General features: G+C 36.0%; 1 protein-coding gene across 4 annotated transcripts in view; it reads left to right on the forward strand.

Annotated features, from left to right (window-relative positions):
• CNBD1 (cyclic nucleotide binding domain containing 1) overlaps positions 1 to 24,812 on the forward strand; it is a 629,195-nt gene that overhangs the window by 502,278 nt on the left and 102,105 nt on the right. For 3 of the 4 annotated variants that reach the window (XM_054498740.2, XM_054498739.2, XM_054498737.2), the window contains exons 9-10: positions 5,113 to 5,222; positions 7,063 to 7,213. The exons of the other annotated variant lie outside the window; for it this stretch is intronic. In XM_054498740.2, the coding sequence (XP_054354715.2) occupies positions 5,113 to 5,222; positions 7,063 to 7,213 (261 nt within the window). The remainder of the gene's footprint in view (positions 1 to 5,112; positions 5,223 to 7,062; positions 7,214 to 24,812) is intronic. 4 annotated transcript variants of the gene reach the window in all.

A 24,812-nucleotide genomic window follows, 5' to 3' on the forward strand; every position in this document is an offset into this window, starting at 1 on the left:
CTGCCTCAGCCTTCCGATGAGCTGGAATTACAGGTGCGCACCACCATGCCCAACTAGTTTTTGTATTTTTAGTAGAGACGGGGTTTCTCCATGTTGGCCAGGTGGTCTCAAACTCCTGACCTCAGATGATCTGCCCGCCTCGGCCTCCCAAAGTGCTGGGATTACAGGTGTGAGCCACCGCGCCTGACCAGAATATATGATTTTTATATGTACTTGAATTCAAGTTTTTTGCCTAGGTCAGAAGGGTTTTGCTGTATTGTCTTCATTGAGATGAACATTTGCTATTGTTATCATAAGGACCATAGACAATGATTCAAGTAGCCAATTCCCCCTCTAGGGAATGAGACTGCGTCATACATTTTGCAACGATGGTTTGGCTTTTCCAATTTTGGCTTGACTTCAACACAAAGAAAAATTCCTGTGGCCTTCTTCCTCTTTGTTGTTATATATACTTCTCTGTGACCTACATAGGGTTTGACTTTCAAGAATGACAGTAGTACAGGTCTCATAGTTAAAAATAATGGATTTCTTTAGCACATGTTTAAGTGCATTATTTCCTTATCTATAACAATTGCTAGGAGCCTCTATGCCTTTCTTTATATCCTTGCTGATTGACCAAAAGAAGATATAGTTTCTACTATCATATGTTTTGATAGAGGAGTTCCTCTTACTTTTAAGAGAAAAATCTGTTTTTAGCATGAAGGGTTGTTGAATTTTGTCAAAGGCCTTTTCTGCATCTATTGAGATAATCATGTGGTTTTTGTCTTTCGTTCTGTTTATATGCTGGATTACATTTATTGATTTGCGTATATTGAACCAGCCTTGCATCCCAGGGATGAAGCCCACTTGATCATGGTGGATAAGCTTTTTGATGTGCTGCTGGATTCTGTTTGCCAGTATTTTATTGAGGATTTTTGCATCAATGTTCATCAAGGATATTGGTCTAAAATTCTCTTTTTTTGTTGTGTCTCTGCCAGGCTTTGGTATCAGGATGATGCTGGCCTCATAAAATGAGTTAGGGAGGATTCCCTCTTTTTCTATTGATTGGAATAGTTTCAGAAGGAATGGTACCAGCTCCTCCTTGTACCTCTGGTAGAATTCGGCTGTGAATCCATCTGGACCTGGACTTTTTTTGGTTGGTAAGCTATTGATTATTGCCACAATTTCAGCTCCTGTTATTGGTCTATTCAGAGATTCAACTTCTTCCTGGTTTAGTCTTGGGAGGGTGTATGTGTGGAGGAATTTATCCATTTCTTCTAGATTTTCTAGTTTATTTGCATAGAGGTGTTTGTAATATTCTCTCTCAATAAATTAGGAATTGATGGGACGTATCTCAAAATAATAAGAGCTATTTATGACAAACCCACAGCCAATATCATACTGAATGGGCAAAAACTGGAAGCATTCCCTTTGAAAACTGGCACAAGACAGGGATGCCCTCTCTCACCACTTCTATTCAACATAGTGTTGGAAGTTCTGGCCAGGGCAATTAGGCAGGAGAAGGAAATCAAAGGTATTCAATTAGGAAAAGAGGAAATCAAATTGTCCCTGTTTGCAGATGACATGATAGTATATCTAGAAAACCCCATTGTCTCAGCCCAAAATCTCCTTAAGCTGATAAGCAACTTCAGCAAAGTCTCAGGATACAAAATCAACGTGCAAAAATCACAAGCATTCTTATACATCAATAACAGACAAACAGAGAGCCAAATCATGAGTGAACTCCCATTCACAATTGCTTCAAAGAGAATAAAATACCTAGGAATCCAACTTACAAGGGATGTGAAAGACCTCTTCAAGGAGAACTACAAACCACTGCTCAAGGAAATAAAAGAGGATACAAACAAATGGAAGAACATTCCATGCTCATGGGTAGGAAGAATCAATATCATGAAAATGGCCATCCTTCCCAAGGTAATTTACAGATTCAATGCCATCCCCATCAAGCTACCAATGACTTTCTTCTCAGAATTGGAAAAAACTACTTTAAAGTTCATATGGAACCAAAAAAGAGCCCGCATCGCCAAGTCAATCCTAAGCCAAAAGAACAAAGCTGGAGGCATCACACTACCTGACTTCAAACTATACTACAAGGCTACAGTAACCAAAACAGCATGGTACTGGTACCAAAACAGAGATATAGATCAATGGAACAGAACGGAGCCGTCAGAAATAATGCCACATATCTACAAGTATCTGATCTTTGACAAACCTGACAAAAACAAGAAATGGGGAAAGGATTCCCTATTTAATAAATGGTGCTGGGAAAACTGGCTAGCCATATGTAGAAAGCTGAAACTGGATCCCTTCCTTACACCTTATACAAAAATCAATTCAAGATGGATTAAAGACTTAAATGTTAGACCTAAAACCATAAAAACCCTAGAAGAAAACCTAGGCATTACCATTCAGGACATAGGCATGGGCAAGGACTTCATGTCTAAAACACCAAAAGCAATGGCAACAAAAGCCAAAATTGACAAATGGGATCTAATTAAACTCAAGAGCTTCTGCACAGCAAAAGAAACCACCATCAGAGTGAACAGGCAACCTACAAAATGGGAGAAAATTTTCGCAACCTACTCATCTGACAAAGGGCTAATATCCAGAATCTACAATGAACTCCAACAAATTTACAAGAAAAAAACAAACAACCCCATCAAAAAGTGGGCGAAGGACATGAACAGACACTTCTCAAAAGAAGACATTTATGCAGCCAAAAAACACATGAAAAAATGCTCACCATCACTGGCCATCAGAGAAATGCAAATCAAAACCACAATGAGATACCATCTCACACCAGTTAGAATGGCAATCATTAAAAAGTCAGGAAACAACAGGTGCTGGAGAGGATGTGGAGAAATAGGAACACTTTTACACTGTTGGTGGGACTGTAAACTAGTTCAACCCTTGTGGAAGTCAGTGTGGCGATTCCTCAGGGATCTAGAACTAGAAATTCCATTCGACCCAGCCATCCCATTACTGGGTATATACCCAAAGGACTATAAATCATGCTGCTATAAAGACACATGCACACGTATGTTTATTGCGGCATTATTCACAATAGCAAAGACTTGGAACCAACCCAAATGTCCAACAATGATAGACTGGATTAAGAAAATGTGGCACATATACACCATGGAATACTATGCAGCCATAAAAAATGATGAGTTCACGTCCTTTGTAGGGACATGGATGAAATTGGAAATCATCATTCTCAGTAAACTATCGCAAGAACAAAAAACCAAACACCGCATATTCTCACTCATAGGTGGGAATTGAACAATGAGAACACATGGACACAGGAAGGGGAACATCACACTCTGGGGACTGTTGTGGGGTGGGGGGAGGGGGGAGGGATAGCATTGGGAGATATACCTAATGCGAGATGACGAGTTGGTGGGTGCAGCGCACCAGCATGGCACATGTATACATATGTAACTCACCTGCACATTGCGCACATGTACCATAAAACCTAAAGTATAATAATAATAATAATAATAATAATAAAAGAAAAAAAAAAAAAGAAGTACAAAACACTATCTATAAAGGCTTGATTTAAAAAAAAAAAAAAAAAAAAAAAAAGAAGAGAAAAATCTGTGAGAAAATGTTTCACATAATTCTACGCATACGTTATACTTTTACATTGTTAGATAATTTTAATATCATTTTCCACTGTAAAAAAAGATGAGTTACTATAAATTTTTATTTAAACAAAATAAATGATTGACAACAGTAGAATAACCTTTTAATTTTTTATTATAAACATTGAAGTAACTATTACATGAGGAGAAAAAGATAGACTATCCTCATAATTATGCCAGCAAAATTATTGAATCCCACTTCATTTATCTTGAAGTAGTTATTCCATTGTATGTTGATGTTTATTTTTTGCTGGTGGTAAATTATATTTAACAATTGTTACCGTGTTCTTATTTTAGCCATAATTTTGAAGAATTATGCTGTGCTCTAGTTTCTTTATTATTTTGGTAACATCAATAATTTGTATTATGTTGATATATGCTCTTTTATGCTAGAAAACAAATAGGAATGCCTTCAAGTGATCAAAAAACTTGTTTTTAAGAGTTTATATACTTTATAAAATTATAATAAAGTTGTATATGTGTCTTTATATTTAGGTTACTACTGCTGTGTTTAAAGTTTTCAGAATTAAATGTTGATATGTTTCAGAATTCATAAAGTAGAAAATACTTTGAAATACTAATTTTAATTTATATATTGCCAATTGATTTAAGTATTTAAATCATGATGATAATTTAAAATGTTATGTAGATCAAGGGATGTTTATTTTAATACATTGATAGTTACAAAGTTATAATATAATTCACTTTCAAATGTATCTTGGCCTTAGAGTGTCTTTATAAGTTTGAAAGAATAACGATAATAACATTGATTTATTGTAATAACATGATATTGTGTTATACTATGTACCAGGCAACATGCTAAATACTTTATATGCCCCATGTGGTTTATATAAGGCTTAAAGTAAGGACTGCTAATTAATTTTTCCGTTTTAAAGATGAAAAATTTGAAGCTCAGAGGGGTTATGTCATTTATCTAAGGTGACATAGGAAGTAGCAGAGCAGGTTCAAACTGGGCCAATGTGGCCTCACAGCCCTTGTTTTAACTGCTACTATAATCAGTAGAGTGTTAGTACAGCCCAATATACAGGCTCTGGAAAGCGAATTTTCAAATATTTATCAATATTGTGAGTTTGTTATTAAACTATCAGAAATTTCAAATGAGCCATGGTGGAAATATTTATACCTTGAAACTCAGCAAATGCTACAGATCAAGGTTTCTTCTATATTCCCCTTTCCTTCCTGCATTATACAGTATACTAGCATATCAGTGCCTTTACTGCCAAAGTCTTGTCGGTGTTTGCAATGTTACATGTATTATGTTAGAGATATAAATACTGAGCGTAATCTTTTAAATCTTGTATTAAGTACTGTCTATAAACCGGAATCTATGAAGAAACTTACCATTAATAGATATTGAATTAAATACATTAACTTTTGTTGCTAAAATATCTAAAATAATTTATTAAAGACAAGAATGTGTGAAATGAACTATCTCTCTTCTTTTCAGTGATAGTGGAAAGTGGAAATATAATTTCTTTTGTGGGTTATATTAACTCTGGATGTTGTAACATTTATAGAAGTATTATAGGATTGGTGAAACTACAATCAAATAAAGTGGTAAGTTTTCAACATGTATTCTTTTTAATCAATTAATCTACTCTAAAGAATAGTGTCAGACACCTTTTCATGTACTTACTAGACATTTATTTGTATTACTTTGTGAAATTTCTATTCAATTTTTTGAAATTTTTGTCTTTGTTTTTGGTTTAGTTATAAGATATAGGAATATAAGTTGTAAGATATATTGATTTGTAAGATATACAAATGATCAATGAATACAGTAAAATATGCTTCACATTCTTATTCATTAGAGAAATGCAAATTAAAACCATAGCCAGGTACTACTACAAACATACCAGATTAGCTAAGATGCACTTAATCATTTGACCTAATTCCACTCCAGATAGTTTCTCCAGAGAAGTGAAAACATATGTCTACACAAAGACTTATATGAATCCTAGGGCTGGGCACGGTGGCTCATGTCTGTAATCCCAGCACTTTGAGAGGCCGAGGTGGGCGGATCACGAGGTCAGGAGATCGAGACCATCCTGGCCAACATGGCAAAACCCTGTCTTTAATAAAAAATACAAAAATTAGCTGGGTGTGGTGGTGCACACCTGTAGTCCCAGGTACTCAGGAGGCTGAGGCAGGAGAATCGCTTGAACCTGGGAGGCGGAGGTTGCAGTGAGCCAAGATTGTGCCACTACACTACAGCCTGGCTACAGAGCAAGACTCTTTCTCAAAAAAAAAAAAAAAAACTTATATGAATTCTTACAACTAAAACCTGGAAGTAGTCCACGTGTCCACTGACAGTTGAATGAATAGAAATGTTACAGTATATTTATACTATAAAATGCCAGATAGCAGTAAAAATAATTATGGATACTTGTAAGAATCTCAAACATGTTATGTAGGGCCAAAATGCCAAACCTGAATGAGCACGTTCTATATAATTCCATTTTTATGAAGTTCTAGAACAGGCAAAAATATATAATTATTGTGATAGAAAAGTTAGAACTAATCATTAGTTGGTCAGGGAGTCTTCAATGGAATTCAATTAAATATCTAAACTAACTTCAATTCTGCTGCACTAATCATATTCGGTGTAAAGATTTGCCATTTATATAGGTGCAAATATTCAAGTTATATTGGATTTGACTCCAGGATACTTAGTAAATGCTTTAGCCTCTTCCAAGTTCTTGCCACTTTCCTACCTGAGGGCTATATTCTCTTTTATATATCTTAGTGGTCATCAACTCCTAGCAAATCTCCCAGCAGAGGTAATTTGAGGTCTCAACATTTTCTCCAGAACCATTCATATTGAACATCCTGTAGGCCCTTCTCCACAAGGTCTCTTATTTGAACCAAAATTATAGTTCCCTGAGTCAAACTCATTTTCCGTGTTTCTTTTGTACTTAAACAGAAAAGACAGGGAATAATCCCTCCTTTTTGACTTAATACCATCAGTTCTGGCCCTGGCATTTTCTGCTTATTTTCCTTCTTCCCTATGGGTTCAACAAGAGTGCCTTGTGACTAGGGCTGATGTAACAAATGGTAGTTGACAAAATATCTTAAATGAAACTATGCTCACAAAATGATATCCTAGATCCTTGAAAAGTGGAATTAGTTCAATATTTCCTAAACATCTTTGTGGATTCTAAATGACAATGCTTTCAATTACCTTAGATATGCCTAAGTTATCTATGAATTTACTATGGCTCTAATATAATTGAAATGCCTATGTAAGTAAATTTTTCTGTAATTTAAATACAATTGCTAATTTATTTTAAATATCATTTAGTAAAATGGTTTATGAGTGAGTTTCTCATAAAAACAATACTGATTCATTATATGGAAGCAGTTTCATTAAACATCAATAATATATTTTTTTTAACAGAAAAGATCTCAAAAACTTGTTTATATGGGGAAACTTAAGGAGAAGGAGTCCTTTGGTGAGATTAGCGTCCTTCTTCAAGTTCCTTTCACATGCACAGTCATTACCGAAAAAGAAGTTGAGATGGCAATCATTGAAGATAAGGACGTATTTGGTAAATGTATAAATATCTTTTAACTGTTATACCATTTTATTGGATGAGTTTTTTAATTTTTTTAATTTTTTTCCTTATTAATCAGATGCATATTTATTAAAGTGGGGTTCACTTGCAAAGGATGGAGTATTTGCATAATCTCCTCTAGATCATTTCTCTCTTGGTGAATTTTGAAAAGGGCACATGTTGGTAGAGTGGGCTGGAAGGGAACTTCATTTTTCATCATATAGAAAGAGGTGAGGATTTGATGCCAAGGTTTGATGCAGGGGCTGCCTGAGGCTTGGTCTCCTGGTCCTCCAGGACCACCCTGAACTGAGGTTGGAGAACCCAGGGCAACCAGCCCTGCTCTGTGTCCTGCCCTTCATGCAACTTGCTGGACCTCACAGCTGAAAATGGGAGCTTTGTCTCATTCTCTGTGTGAGTCCTTAGGATAATGGTATAGTAATAATAATAGCAATAATAATGTTAGTCTAAGTCACACAATAGTAAGTGAAAGCATTCCATTGCAGCATAAACTATAAAGAAATATTTATGGTAAGCATTCAGGGGTACTTGGTGGATCCCAGGCAGGGACCTGGGCCTCATGAGGATACTTTAATTCTCTAGGATTTCTTTTTTTTTTAATTTTATTATTATTATACTTTAAGTTTTAGGGTACATGTGCACATCGTGCAGGTTTGTTACATATGTATACATGTGCCATGTTGGTGTGCTGCACACATTAACTCATCATTTAGCATTAGGTATATCTCCTAATGCTATCCCCCACTTCCCCCCACCCCACAACAGTGCCCGGTGTGTGATGTACCCCTTCCTGTGTCCATGTGTTCTCATTGTTCAATTCCCACCTATGAGTGAGAACATGTGGTGTTTGGTTTTTTGTCCTTGCGATAGTTTGCTGAGAATGATGGTTTCCAGTTTCATCCATGTCCCTACAATGGACATGAGCTCATCCTTTTTTATGGCTGCATAGTATTCCATGGTGTATATGTGCCACATTTTCTTAATCCAGTCTAGCATTGTTGGACATTTGGGTTGGTTCCAAGTCTTTGCTATTGTGAATAGTGCCACAATAAACATACGTGTGCATGTGTCTTTATAGCAGCATGATTTATAATCCTCTGGGTATATACCCAGTAATGTGATGGCTGGGTCCATCAGAGAAATGCAAATCAAAACCACAATGAGATACCATCTCACACCAGTTAGAATGGCAATCATTAAAAAGTCAGGAAACAACAGGTGCTGGAGAGGATGTGGAGAAGCAGGAACACTTTTACACTGCTGGATGAGTTTTTTAAAAGAGTAGAGATATTTCACAGACAAATTGGGATACTCAGGTGAGTGTGTGTATGTATATTATGTACAAAGACAACATAGCATACACTGCCCCTTTTATAATATATTCTGAATTAATTGTGCTGGTGTTAGACTATATTAGCAATATTTCAAAAGACTTTGTTTTGAAATTACTAAAATCTCTCTGCCAGTTCCCAGGTTACCATTAATAGCAATGTTGCCTTCTTTTCTGGGACATCTTCTGGCTTTCATCTCTAAGGTTATTGCTTTTATGTTTTTGGTTCAGGTCAAGTATGTAACATCCTCAATGTTTAATTAGGATCAAGCATATATGAAAATCTGAGGCTGGTAGTATATAGGACTTTATCTAAAATTTTAGAGCTCTAGTAATAATAACAGAATAATAATGCAGCCACCTGTGTTCGGCCCTCCAAATACTATAAATACTCAAATTGAAAATGCAATTGAGTATGAAGGAGAAATGAATAGAAGCTAATAAGTTGTAACATAATAGGATATTAAAGAAAATTGTAGATATGTACAATAAAACTGGGAGTAAAGGATGAAAGAAAAGAAATTTGTAGACATTACCATGGGTGAGAGGTATGCTTCAACAAACTAAATTGAAAGTTGTTCATGATAAACCATATAAGATTTGACTGAATACTGTTATCCTGAATTTCAATTATGTTTTATGTCTCCGACATGATTTGGATGTTTGTCCTTTCCAAATTTCATGTTGAAACGTCATCCTCAATGTTGGAGCTGCAGCCTAATGGGAAGTTTTTGGGTCAAGGGGATGGATCCTTTATGAATGGCTTAGTGTCCTTCCTGGGTAATGAGTGAGTTCTCACTCTATTAGTTCATGAAAGAGCTGGCTCTTTAAAAGAGCCTGGCATGTTTCTCTTGCTCCTTCTTTCACCGTGTGACACAACTGCTCCTCTTCCATCTTCCACCATGAATAAAACCTTCCTGAGTCCTCACCAGAAGCCAAGCAGATGTTGTTGCCATGCTTGTAGACCCTGGCAAACTGTGAGCCAAATAAACTTCTTTTCTTTATAAATTACCCAGCTTCAGGTATTCATTAATGACAACACAAAACTAATATAGATGTGGGATGTTGCTATAAAAATACATGAAAATGGGAAGCAGCTTTGGAACTGGGTAGCAAGCAGAGGTTGGAAGAGTTTGAAAGTCTCATAAGAAGACAGCAGATGAAGGAAAGTTTGGAACTACTTAGGATATGCTAAATAGTTGTGAACAAAATACTGATAGAAATATGGATAGTGAAGACCAGGCTTATGAGGCCTTAGATGGAAATGAGGAATCTATTGGAAAATGGAATAAAGTGTATCCTTGTTATGCCCTAGCAAAAATCTTGGCTGCATTGTGTCCATGCGCTAAAGATTTGTGGAAGGTTAAATTTAAGAGTGGTGACCTAGGGTATCTGGTGGAAGAAATTTCTAAGCAGCAAAATATTCAAGAAGTAGTGTGGGTGCATCCAACAACGTACAATCATATATGAGCATAAAAGATGACTTAACGTTGGAACTTAAAAAGGAAGCAGAGCATAAAATTTGAAAAATTCACACTCTAGCTATGTGGAAGAGAAGGAAAGTGCATTTTCTGGAGAGAAATTTAAGTGCACTGTGGAGCAACAACTTGCTAGAGAGATTAGCTTGACTAAAAGGGAGACAAGTGCCAATAGTAAAGATAATGGGAGAAAGTCCTCAAAGGCATTTCAGAAATCTTGAAGACAGCTCCTCCCATCACAGGCCCAGATGCCTAGGAGGAAAGAATGGTTTGGGGAGCCAGGCTGAGGATACTGCTGCCGTATGCCACCTCAGGATACTGCTCTCAGAATCCGAACAGAGCCAGCCTGGGCTCAAAGAGCCCCAGATACAGCATGGGCTACTGCTCCAGAGACTATAAGTTATAAGCCTTTGTGGCTTCCATATGGAGTTGGGTCTGCAGGTATATGAAATGCAAGAGTAAAGGTAGGTTGCAATATTCTACCTAGATTTCAGAGAATGTATCAGAAAGCCTTCCAGAGAGAAGGCTCCTTCAGGGGCAGAGGCCCCACAGAGAGCCTCTACAAGAGAAGTGCCAAAAGGAAATTTGGGATTGGAGCTACCACACAAAGTCCCCATTGGGGCACTGCCTAGTGAGCTGTAAGAAGTGGGCTGCCACCCTCCAGACCTGAGAATGGTAGAGCCATGAGCAACTTGCACTCTGAGCCTGGAAAAGCTACAGGCATTTAACTCCAACCCATGAAAGAAGCCACATGGGCTGCATCCAGCAAAGCTGCAGGGGTGGAGCTGCCCAAGGCCTTGGGAACCCACCCTTTGCACCAGTGTACCCAGAATTAGAGTCAACAGAGATGATTTTGGAGCTTTACAATTTTAATACCTGCTCTTCTGAGTTTCAGACATGCATGGTGAATATTCCCCCTATCTTTTGTCTTATTTCTGTCTTTTGGAATGGGAATGTTTACCTGATTTCTTTAGCACCATTGTATCTTGGAAATTAATAACTTGTTTTTAGTCTTACAGGCTCATAGGTGGAAAGAATGTGTCTTGAGTCTCAGATGGAACTTTGGACTTTTGAGTTGATGCTAGAATGAGTTAAGACCAGGGGACTGTTGGGAAGGGGTGATTATATATTGTAATGTGAGAAGGACATGAGATATGGTAGGCCAGAAACAGAATGATATAGTTTGGATGTCTGTCCCCTCCAAATCTCAGGTTGAAGGGTGATCCTGTTAGAGATGGGGACTGGTGAGGGGTGTTTGTGTTATTGAGGTAGACCCCTAATAAAGGGCTTGGCATCATCCTCATGGTAATGAGTGAGTTGTTGCTCTGTGAGTTCACATGAGAGCTGGTTGTTTAAAGAAGCCTAGCAGCTCCTTTTCTCTCACTCCCTCTCTCACCAAGTGACATACCTGCTCCTTCTCTGCCTTCCACCATGAACAAAAGATTCCTGAGGCCTCATCAGTAGCCAAGAAGATACTGGTGCCATGCTTGTACAACTTGCAGAACTATCAGCCAAATAAACCTCTTTCCTTTATAGATTACCCAGCCTTGGGTATTCCTTTATAACGATGCAAAACTGACTAATACAGTCTCTTACAGAATGTGTTACCAATACTTGCATAACACTAACTCAAAATGAAAAAAATTAATTCAAATTCATATATCTAATTTTAAAAGTTGTAAATCTGAAATGACATTTGTTAATTGTATGTTCTTCTGTGACATTCAAATACAACCTCCCTCAAGGTAAACATTGCTTAAAATAATTACTAACCATCAATTAAATGATAATATTCTCACTTAATATAAGCTATGTTTTTTTCTTTTCCTACATTAATGATGTTAAATGGTGCAAGGTAAATACACTGTGGACTCTTTTATGTAAATCAAAATTTCACACATTGTATTATACAAAGTTCTTCTAAAAAACAGAACCAATAGGATATATATAAATATACAAGAGGGGATCTATTATGGGGATTGGCTAATGTGATTGTAGAGGACACAAAGTCCCATGATATGCTTTCAGCAAGCTGGAGAATCAGGAAAGCCAGTGGTGTAATTCAGGTTGTGTCTGAAGGTCTGAGAACCAGGGGAACTAAGGGTGTACTCCCAGTGTGAGGCCAAAGGCTTGAAAACTGGAGAGGGCAGACAGGAGGCAGTTATATTAAGTCCTGGAGTCTGAAGGCCAGAGAACCAGGAATGCCGGTATTCAAGAACTGGAAAAGATGGCCATCTTAGCTCAAGAAGAGATAGACAGAATTCCTCTGCCTTTTTAATCTATTCAGGCCTGCAATGGATTAGGTGTTATCTGTCTGCATTGGTGTTGGTGGATTTTCCTTACTTCGTCTACTGAATCAAACGCTAATCCCTCTAAAAAACACCCTCAAAGACACATCTGGAAATGTTTTACCAGCTATCTGGGCATCCCTTAGCCCAGTCAAGGTGGCACATAAAATTAAGTGTCACATACAAAAGTGTTTCTTTCAGTCACTTAATAGAATCTCCTTTGTCATCTGGCAGCCTAACATTCAAATACTTGGCATTGTATAGGATTTAGTAATGTTTGTGTGTGTACTATTTATATTTTAAATTCATTCCATAGTCTGTTCATTTGAGAGTGATGTTCTAAAGCTGCTGACATGGTGTGTGCCTAATTAAACATTCTCTAAATAGAAATGTGCTTGTGGACTAGATTTTGCTTGTCTACCAAAGATGCCCATTTAGAGGAATTTACACCATTTTGTCTACTCCATGGTAAGTCATGGACTGCAGTTTTTAGTAATGGAATCTTTAAGGACTCGGAAAAGACCAGGCAGCCATTCAAACCCTCTGTGAGTCCATGCTTAACATTAAATTTATATCCTTTTAGATACCAATTTTGTTTTTCCAAGTCAGGTACATATAACACTGCTCATTAAATAGGTTATTATAGGTGATTTGACTTGGATCAATCTTACGGAATTCATTCAAATTGCATATTCTAATTTTTTTAATTGTACTTTAAGTTCAGAAAGTACAGGTTTGTTACATGCATAGACATGTGCCATGGTGGTTTGCTGTACCATGAACCCGTCAGCTATATTAGGTATTTCTCCTAATGATATCCCTCCTCTAGTACCCCCCACCCAACTGGCCCTGGTGTGTGATGTTCCCCTCCCTATGTCCATGTGTTCTCATTGTTCAACTCCCACTTATGAGTGGGAACATGAAGTGTTTGGTTTTCTGTTGTTGTGTTAGTTTGCTGAGAATGATGGTTTCCAGAGTCATCCATGTCCCTGCAAAGGACATGAACTCATCCTTTTTTTATGGCCACATAGTATGCCATGGTGTATATGTGCCACATTTTCTTTATCCAGCCTATCAGTTGGGTTGGTTCCAAGTCTTTGCTATTGTGAACAGTGCTGCAATAAACATACGTGTGCATGTGTCTTTATAGTAGAATGATTTATCATCCTTTGGGTGTATACCCAGTGATGGGATTGCTGGGTCAAATGATATTTCTGGTTATAGATCCTTGAGGAATTGTCACACTGTCTTCCACAATGGTTGAACTAATTTAGACTCCCACCAACAGTGTAAAAGTGTTCCTATTTCTCCACATCCTCTCCAGCATCTGTTCATATAAGTTTCCTGACTTTTTAATGATCGCCATTCTAACTGGCATGAGATGGTATCTCATTGTGGTTTTGATTTGCATTTCTCTAATGACAAGTGATGATGAGCTTTTATTCTTATGTTTGTTGGCTGCATAAATGTCTTCTTTTGAGGAGTGTCTGTTCATACTTTTCACCCACTTTTTGATGGGGTTGTTTGTTTTTTTCTTGTGATTTTGTTTAAGTTCCTTGTGGATTCTGGATATTAGTCCTTTGTCAGATGGCTAGATTGCAAAATTTTTCTCCCATTCTGTAGGTTGCCTGTTCACTCTGGTGATAGTTTCTTTTGCTGTGCAGAAGCTCTTTAGTTTAATTAGATCCCATTTGTCAATTTTGGCTTTTGTTGTCATTGCTTTTGGTGTTTTATTGATGAAGTCCTTGCCCATGCCTATGTCCTGAATGGCATTGCCTAGGAAATTTTGTGGTTTTTTTTTTAAGCAAATGAAAAAGTTGTAGACAAATCTTTGACAACCATTTGCTGGCTGAAATGTTGTTGTTTTCTAAGATGTTTCTCAACATATTGTTTTGTTCCATTAGGTATTTTATAGAGGTATTATACTGTTTTGTTAATGAGAAAACTAGCTAAACATTTTGAACATCTTGCTGACATTTAAAATTAATTTTTACTTGGAGAGATTATCTCATAAAATATTGTAGTTCACATATATTTATAAGTATCTATATGTATGTGTTATAAATATGTATATACTCACACATCTAATGTGTGGAAATGATAACATTACTCAGAAGACAATGTTGACCTTGATATTTTAGCCTGACAGTATGTATTTGACCACTCATAAAGTTTGTAAATTTTTGTTTATTTTGTAAGAAGAAGTTAATGTTTTTGCTTGAGTTTGGCTTTTAGATAATTTTTTCTCTAACAAGGGTATTAAACTGTTTTACTTTTTAATTCTTTTAAATCCAATTTGTCTTTTTATTTTATTTTTTAAATATTTTAAATTTTATTTTATGTTCAGAGGTACATGTGCAAGTTTGTTATATAGGTAAACTCATGACTCAGTGGTTTGGTGTATAGATTATTTTGTCACCTAGGTATCAAGCCTAGTTCCCATTAGTTATTTTTCCTGATCCTCTCTCTCTTCCCACCCTCCCCCTCTCTGATAGGCCCCAGTGTGTGTTGTTCCCCTTTATGTGTTCATGTGTTCTCATCATTTGGCTCCCACTTATAAGGAAAACATGCTGTATTTGGTTTTCTGTTCCTGCATTAGTCTATAAGGATAATGGCCTCCAGTTCCATCCACATTCCTGCAAAGGACATGATCTCATTCTTTTTTATGGCTGCATAGTATTCCATGGTGTATGTGTACCACATTTTCTTTATCCAGTCTATTGTAGATGGGCATTTAGGTTGATTCCATGTCTTTGCTATTATGAATAGTGCTGCAATGAACATCGCTGTGCATGTGTCTTTATAATAGAACTATTCATATTCTTTTCAGTATATACCCAGTGGTGAGATTCCTGGATCAAATGGTAGTTCTTGTTTTAGGTCTTTGAGGGATTGCCACACTGCTTTCTATAATGGTTGAACCTAATTTACACTCGCACCAACAGTGTATAAGTGTCCCCTTTTCTCCACAACCTCACCAACATCTGTTATTTTTTACTTTTTAGTAATTCAGTCAAAATGGCTGTTCTGACTGATGTGATGTGAGATGACATCTCATTGAGGTTTTGATTTTCTTTTCTCTAATGATTAGTGATATTGTGCTTTTTTTCATATGCTTGTTGGCCTTGTGTATGTTAAAGTGTCTGTTCATGTCTGTTGCTCAGTTTTTAATGGTGTTGTTTGTTTTTTGCTTGTACGTTTGTTTAAATTACTTATAGATTCTGGATATTAGACCTTTGTCAGATGTGTAGTTAAACCATTTTAACTTGTAGATGGCAGAATTGATTTTAGCCCATAAAAAAGCAGCAGTAAAATGTTGAATATCATGTTTTCATTTTCAGATTTGCTGTACTTGAAACCACTTGTTCCACTGTAAAATGTAATCCTTTATGAATTTTATATTCATTGACTCAAAAGTCTATGTTTACATTGCCCTGCCATGTCTAACAATAAGGTCCACTTGTAAGTAGGTTTATTTGTTATTGGTAACAATAATCTCACACAATTTTGATGTATTCAGCTTAAAATTTTAAATATGATAACTTTGCTTTCCTGTTGTAGAAAGATTTTAAAATTAACATTAATATGGGTTTGTACATGCCTCTGTTAAAATATAATCAGAAGCAATTATTAGATTTCCAATAAATAACTGGTTTACTGAACAATTACAACTCACAGGAAGCATTTACAAAGGGATTTTATAATGTCTCCCACATTCTTTATTATTTGTTCGGTTGGAGAAGTTCTTTTCCTGCTCTTTGAAAACTCAGTGTAATGATTTTATGATCACTTTTAAGTCATAAAATGCCCTATAAATCATTTTTAGTTGCCAAATATTCTCAGTTGGGATAATAATAAAGCTAGCCTGGTAAGAAGCCAGTATCCAGACTTCATTGTAGGTTGATAGGCCAGCTATATGTGTGTATTAATTTCCTTTTGCTACATAACAAATTACCATAAATTTAGCAGCTTTAAACAATACTCATTTATCATCTCACAGTTTTGTAGGTCAGATGTCTGGGCTGGTTCAACTGGGTTCTATTCTTAGAGTTTCACATGGCTAAAATCAAAGTGTTGGCCAAGCTGTGATCTAATTTTAGGGCTGTGGAGAAGAATTCACCTCCAAGTCCATTCAAATTGGTAGATTTCATTTCCTTGCAGCTGCAGAACTGAAATTCCTGTTTTCTTGCTGGTTGTTACCTGAGGGTCACTCTCAGCCATCAGAGGCTGCTCCATCCATCTGCCCTCTCCATCTCAGCAATGAAGAATTCCTTCTGCTGACCCTCTCTCTCGTTTTGAATCTTTCTCTTCCCTGCCAGCTGAAGAAAACTCTTTGTGTTTAAAGAATTCATGTGATTGGGCTATGCCCACCCAGATAACCTGCCTATTTTAAGGTTAACTGGTTAGTATCCTTCATTACATCTGCAAAAATCCCTGTACTGTGTAATATAACATAATCACAGGAGTAACACCATGGGCTGAAGGTCGTGGGGGCCACTTTAGAACTCTGCTACCATACTGCTGGAGGTCAGCAGTGGGTAAGGAGAGCATGACAGGTATCTCTGCTTTCCACTGATATCCCTAAGCTTTCTATTTATGGTTCTGATTTCTCTGCTATGAGGCAGCATGGGGTACTGGGGAGAAGAGGATGGCAAACAAATAAGAAAGGAAGTGAAAATGTTCTTGATTGTTACTGTTATAAACTGTTTTTTCACTATGTGTTTGACAGTTGTTTCAAGCTAAGCCTTTCTAGTGAGTACCTTCAAAGAATTTTAGATATCCCTTAATATTGGGGAATATTCGCCTGTAATTCCTTAATAAGGTAGTACATTTTCCTCCCTGGGAATCTAGAGATAACTTCAGATTTCCTCTGCTGAGGGTAATTTACTCCCAGCCTCCTCTCTCACTAATATAATACCATTGGGACTTTATCCTGGCTGTCTTTTACACATGAGATTATATGTGGCCTACATAGGAAAGTCTACATAGGAAGACACTCTTATATTCTTTGTCCTGGCAAACTTTGAGAGGGCAGGCCAATTTCTGGGCAGCCACTTATGTAGCTTGTTTGTCAACTGTCAACTAGCTTGTCTCTTACCTTCACAGGTCTCAAGGTATAGTCAGACAATAGTGTACTCTACTGTGGCTTTTAACTTCTCAGAACACATATAAAGCTCTCCAGGTGGGCTTTTTGAAGATCCCCTCTTTCAGTTGAGCTGATGAAGAGATATTTCTCATTACATCCCCTTGCAGATGTTGAAGCTTAGAACAGAACTCTTCGAGAAATCTGCTTCAAAAATCTTCTATCAGTCTCTATTCTCAACATTTTTATACCTTCAGTGTGCATGAAGGACTTGCTTTCTGCTTCTCCACATCTAATAAAAAAAATTGGTACCTTGTTATAAGATGTACTGCCTTGGATTCTGAGCTGATTCTCCCACTTTTTAATTACCTTGGAGTATTCACAGTGTTCCACACATTATTCTACATACTTCATATGTTTTATCTAATCAAATGTTCACAACAATCCATTGAGAAATATGCATTTAATAGCCCTATTTTGTAGATCAGGAGAATAAAGTATAGAAAGGTTAAGTGATATCAATGCTCTTTATCGAAAGGTCATGAGGGACACTTCTATGGTTGACTTAATTGGATTTGTTACTTATTGGGATGAGAGAGAACTATGAGGAACCATAGATTGTCTCAGCAAAATGACATTAAAAGAATATGTTGGCCGGGCGTGGTGGCTTATGCCCATAATCCCAGCACTTTGGGAAGCAGAGGCATGTGGATCACGAGGTCAGGATTATCAACATGGTGAAACCCAGTCTCTCCTAAAAAGACAAAAATTAGCTGGGCATGATGATGTGCACCTGTAGTCCTGTAGTCCCAGCTACTCAGGAGGCTGAGGCAGGAGAATTGCTTGAACCCAGGAGGTGGAGGTTGCAGCGAGAGAGAGAGAGAGAGAGAGAGAGAGAGAGAACTTGCTTATATTAGCCAAAAGAGGGGTATTTGGTATTTTGTAGGCATCAAGCTGATCTTGCTTTTGTCTGTGCTTAGACAAAATTATGAAATGACCTTGCTTGTCTCATTTTATCATGCTCATGGACAACATATCTGAGGGTTACATTCTGTGCAAATCTGCCATAGGAGAATTATGTGGCCAACTGAAAATGCCAGGCAAGCTTCCAAATGTCAGATTCGGCTTCCCTCCCCTCCTTCTTTTCCTTCTCATGACTTGCTTAATATTACAGAGCTATTAAGGGGTGCAACCAGGAATCAAACCCTAACACTCTGTCTCCAGGATCCATATTACAACAACTATACTTTACTAGCAGTTTAACTGATAATTCAATAATCTTTTTAATCCATTATCCTTATGTAGTTATTTTATTCCATATATTTTAGCCATAATTGTATAAATTTTGGCTAGATTTTTAGCTAAATGATATTTAATGATGGCCTTCAATGTTCACATGTATTTAGGAAGGAACCATATTTTTCTTTTATTAGGATTCATTACATTGATATAGCTAAGAAGCCCTGAACTCAAGTGTAAGATTTGGTTTCCTAGGTCAATTCTACTGTTCCCCACATGCTGTTTGAGTCATCTATGTTCCTTTTTTGTGATTGAAAAGAGTTCCAATGTATATTTATACTGTGTTTTGTACTTACCCATGTAATTACCTCTGCTCATGCTCTTTATTTTTCATGTGGAACTGAATTACCACATACTGTCCTTCCTTTTCTGTCTGAAGATCTTATTTCTCATACAGCAAATCTGCAGGTGACAAGTTCTCTCAGTCTTTATTTATCTGGAAACGTCTTTATTTCTTTTTCATGTCTGAAGATTAGTTTTGTTAGATTTAGAATTCTTGGCTGATAGTCTTTTTCTTTCAGCACTTTGAGCATGTTATTCCTCCTTCTTCTGGCCTCTATAGTTTCCAATGAGAAGTTGCTGTTAGTACCATTGAGTATCGTTTGTGGATGATTTGTAACTTTCCTAGTGCTGCTTTCAAGATTTTGTTTCTGTTTTTTGACAATTTATGATGGGCCCTGTTGTAGATATCTTTTAGTTTATCCTACTTGTAGTTTTCACTGAGGTTCTTAAATGTATACTTTGATGTTTCCCATCAAATGCTAGTTTTCTATCATTATTTCTGGTTCCTCACTGGATAAAAAGTAAATACTTTATAATATTTGTTCCCAATCCACTGATTTCCAAATTTCTTCAGAAACTCTGGGTTGATTTTCTGTTTTAGAGTTACCATAAACACGGTCTCCAAGATTAAGTTCTTAGAAGATTATGATAGGTAGAAAAGAATCTATGCTGCTGTAAACATTGATGACATTGAAAATCAATCTAGTAATAGCTTTTTTGTTACATAATACTTTATTTGTCCACAAATAAGTGGCCTCTTTTCTGATGCTCTTACCTATCAATGATTATTAAAATTCTCAAACTTTTATGTGGCTAAGTTCTTAATAATTTAAGTTCAATCACCTCATATATGGCAAATTTTCACTAGCTGTCTAGAACAAATTTATTTCTGTATGTAAACTATGCTTCCTTTTTATAGATGGTATAAGCCATGGTATTTTCCACTTTTTGTGGGCTCCCAGGAAGAGCAATGACAACTTTGCATATAACTGTGGTAGCTTCCTTTACCTAAGTAAACTCATGTGATTTTTTCTTCCTTTTTCTGTCTACCTTACACTTCTGTTACTTTAATTAGTTTTAATTACATACTTATATGATATTGTTTATTATAATAGTTAGATTATAACTTTTAAAAATTATGACCGTTTCAAGTATTTGGATGGATGAATTCTTCTAGTAATAAATAAAGGCAGAGTTTACATATTTTTAAATTGGAAGTTGTGGGTTTAATTATTGGCTCTTATTTTTCTCTCAAGAAAAAAAGCAAATGTTATTGAAAAGTAGACTTCTCTGAAAATGGTGATTAATGACCAATGATACTTCTACTGACCCAGAATTATAGCAGTATTAGTTTAATGGTGAAGCCACCAATCACTTAGGTAATATTGAAATCTATTGTTGACCCTAACTGCAAGTAACATAATTTGGAGTGCTGCTAGGCAGAATTTTTTTAGGGCATTATCACAAACCCTTGCTGCATCTCTCGCTTACCTAAACATGAAACATTTTGAGACCAATAATTAGTTCAGTTTTAATTCTTAACATTCACAGGTTTTGATTTTACACTCTTGTAATTACGATGCCTTAAATGTAATTTGTTTTTCAGCAAGGACTTTAGATGACAGATATGTAAAGTTATAGGTTGTATATCTTCATTTAGCAAATAGTTTGTATGCTCCAAAATTCTAATTGTCTGTAGATGAAAGAAAATTACAATAAATGTTGACTTATAGGAAATTGCCAATTCAGGCCAAAAAGCCTAACTGGTTTAGCAAACAATATTAGTCAGATATCAAGTTCAAAACAACCAAAAGTTATATGAAAAAAAGTGTATTTTTAGGATGTTTATATAAAATTTCAGGCCAAGTTTCTGTGTAAACCTTAAACTTCAATATTTTTAGATAGAACCCAAGTCTATGCCTGTACAAATGTAATTTTATAAACTTGTTATCACATTGTATTTCATGATTAATTTTAATATTTGTATTGCAAAACATTGCTTAATTGTTAGAATCTACAACGGTTTTCATCTGATGAATTCAGTGTTACAGCTACTGGTAATTCCAACTAGGCTTTTATAGTATATACATTTCTCTCTTTTGGTTGATTATATTGTTTGGCAAAACTAATCCCCTAAAAAATTCCTTACAAAATAATTCATCATAAGAAAAGAAAATCAGAATGTAGGCAATAATGTGCCCCATCAACATGTACATGACAGCTCTTTCCAATATGTAGCATAACCACTGAAATATAATCACCATTGTGAATATTTACTGTGCACTTAATGTGTCTTTTACTGTGCAATAGTGTTTTTCTTGGGTATTTCTGATATCAAATCCTGATGGATTGCTAAATTTTGATTTTGACTCAATTTTTAGGAAGGCTGTAATAAAATAAAATGTGTTTCCTAAGAAATTTGATAAAATTTACGGTTATGCACAAATGATAAAAACATACCACATGTAAGATACAGTTCCTTAAATCAAGATCCTAATAAGGGCAACTTTAGTATGACAGACTATTACTGAGGATTTTCATTTTCACTGCCCATCTTTACATACTCAAATGGGTTCTAGACTGCTACACCTTGTATGGAAGAGATTAGTTAGAGACTGAACAACTCTCTCTTTTGTCTTCATTAGTACAGAGGCACGTTAAATTTCCCAGCCTCTCTAGCAGTTAGGTTGGAGCCACGTAACTGGCTCTGGTTAACAGAATAGAGGGAACATATTATTGCCTGGCCATGAAATATATGATTTCTCCATGATCTCACTCACTGTCTGGAAGTCAAGTACTCTAAAATAGCAGAATCACATGATGATGACAACCTAGACCTTGGAATTCTTTTCTTGGATGGAATTGCTCAGAAAAAAAGCTTAGCTGGAAACATCTGTATTGGACTTTGTGTAAGTGACAAATAAACATTTGCTGAATTAAGCAACCAAGATTTTAGTTTGTTATAACAACTACCATGTGCTACACTGAGTCATACAACTGGCAAAAATGCAAGGTTTTCTGAGGAGTTCTCAAAACAAGTAATAATTTCTGGATTAGAACATAAAATAAATATGCTTTTTGTGATTATTCTTTTGTCCTTAACATTTATAAATCTTCCACTCAAAAATAATTATATAGTACATTTAGAAATGAAAATATATGTGCATACAGAAGATAAACACTATTGCATCTAAGTTTTAATATGGTTTTGAATAGTATTATTATAAGAACAAATGTACATGAATTCAGCCCTTAGTTTTTTAATTAATGCACTTTCACAGTCCTCTGACAACATTGTTTTTAAAAACGGCTGATAGTTTAGTTACAAATTTCCAGGAACTTAACAAATGTCATAGGGTAAGCTGTGTGCTGTCTGTTAACACAGAGAGAGTAAGTAGAATTTAGCACACTTCAAAGAGAAAGCAAAAAGTTAGACAAACCAATAATCAAAATTAATTTTTGTAAACTATATTAGATAAATGCCCACCAAGAGTTAATAGAACAAGGCTTAGAAATATGTGTAGATAAAGTTGTCAGTGAATTTACTGAGAAAGTTTACAACAACCATCTTTTCCAAAACCATAGCATTCCTTATAAGTTTTTATATATAGTTTAGGTGTCACACAGATTCTATTTTCTTAGGCTATCATAGGAACTGAATCAAGGTTATTAGATTGGAATATTGGTATAGAAACCATTCCAAAGCTTCAGAGAAATGAATGAAATTCATTATGTCTTGCAAGACAAAACTTTCATCTCTTATTTTTAAAATGTCTGCATAAATTAAATCCCAAAAAAATTACTTATAGTTACTTTACATGAGAAGTTAAATTTGAGTTAAAGTTTTCAAGTTCTCTTGCAAAGGTACACTGAATTCCATCACTAAATACTTTCTTAATATGCCTTTAGAAAATATATTCAAGATCCTATGTCTGTCTTTTCTTTTTTTCAGGCCTTGGATCTACTCAGACTATGTTGATAAAAGAGAAATAGATCTCTTGCAGGAGGAATTGTACTTTCTGTGATAAAAATTTAATGGGCTAATATTTATGTTGATTGGCAAATTTAAAAATTATGCAATATGAAGGATTATAACATCAAATAAAAGCAGAGATGAACTTTTTAGTTCAAAGATTCAGCAGCATATTCTGTCACTTACTGTAGATTGTGACTGTAAAGGAAATATAGTTTAGATGAGCTCTCAGTTCATACTGCTTCAATGCATTACCATGGGCTGGGTGGCTTAAACAACAAATGTTTATTTTCCCATAGTTTTGGAGGGCAAAAAGTCCAAGATCAAGTCCCTGGCTGATCTGGGGTCTGGTGAGGGTACATTCCTGGTTTGCAAAAATAGCTGTCTTCTCCTTGTATTCTCACATGGCTGAGAATAGAGAGCAAGCTCTTACAAGGGTACTAATTCCTAAGGGCTCGACCCTCAGCACCTAATTACTTGCCAAAAGAAACCTGCTAATACCGTCACATTGGAGGTTAGGATTTCAACCTATGAATTTTTAAGGGACATAACCATTTAGCCCATGACACATGCTAACTTTTTTAACAGTAAAAACTGACCTAAAAATAATTATTTTCTGAAAATATCCTGACAGATGTGAAACCACATAGCAAAATGCTTGGCACACATTTGGACATATGTATTCATAGAGTTCTATATTTGGGTACTTCCATAGAAATCTTTACATTAATTTAATAGCTAAAGCAGTGATTATTTACTATATTAAAGTGTTTTTCCGCATTATTTCATTTCATCTTAATGAAAATCTTAGTTAAGTTTATTAAACCCATTTTATAGGTAAGGCAACAAAGGCTTATAAAGCATAAGTAACTTGCACAAATACATAGAAATTTGTAAGTATTGGAGCCAGAATTCAGACCCAATTCTGTCCAAATCCCATCTCTTACTCAAGCTTCTTATTTTATAGATTAAAAATCAGAACTTTAGAAAGAAGAAATAATTTACTTGAGGACACATGTCTAACCACTGTTAGAGCACATCTTGGAACCCAAATATTCTGGCTCATATACAATACCAAGTGTTAATATTTGTTTGTTTAATTTAAAAACAAATCCATGAGAAATAGATCTTTTTTAAATTTTATTATTATTACACTTTAAGTTTTAGGGTACATGTGCACAATGTGCAGGTTTGTTACATATGTGTACATGTTCCATGTTGGTGTGCTGCACCCATTAACTCGTCATTTAACATTAGGTATATCTCCTAATGCTATCCCTCCCCCCTCCCCCCACCTCACAACAGGCCCTGGCGTGTGATGTTCCCCTTCCTGTGTCCATGTGTTCTCATTGTTCAATTCCCACCTATGAGTGAGAACATGTGGTGTTTGGTTTTTTGTCCTTGCGATAGTTTGCTGAGAATGATGGTTTCCAGTTTCATTCATGTCCCTACAAAAGGACATGAACTCATACTTTTTTATGGCTGCATAGTATTCCATGGTGTATATGTGCCACATTTTCTTAATCCAGTCTATCGTTGTTGGACATTTGGGTTGGTTCCAAGTTTTTGCTAGTGTGAATAGTGCCGCAATAAACATACGTGTGCATGTGTCTTTATAGCAGCATGTTTTATAATCCTTTGGGTATATACCCAGTAATGGGATGGCTGGGTCAAATGGTATTTCTAGTTCTAGATCCCTGAGGAATCGCCACACTGACTTCCACAAGGGTTGAACTAGTTTACAGTCCCACCAACAGTGTAAAAGTGTTCCTATTTCTCCACATCCTCTCCAGCACCTGTTGTTTCCTGACTTTTTAAAGATCGCCATTCTAACTGGTGTGA

This window comes from Pongo pygmaeus, chromosome 7, assembly GCF_028885625.2.
Source record: "Pongo pygmaeus isolate AG05252 chromosome 7, NHGRI_mPonPyg2-v2.0_pri, whole genome shotgun sequence".
Taxonomy (NCBI): Eukaryota; Metazoa; Chordata; class Mammalia; order Primates; family Hominidae; genus Pongo; species Pongo pygmaeus.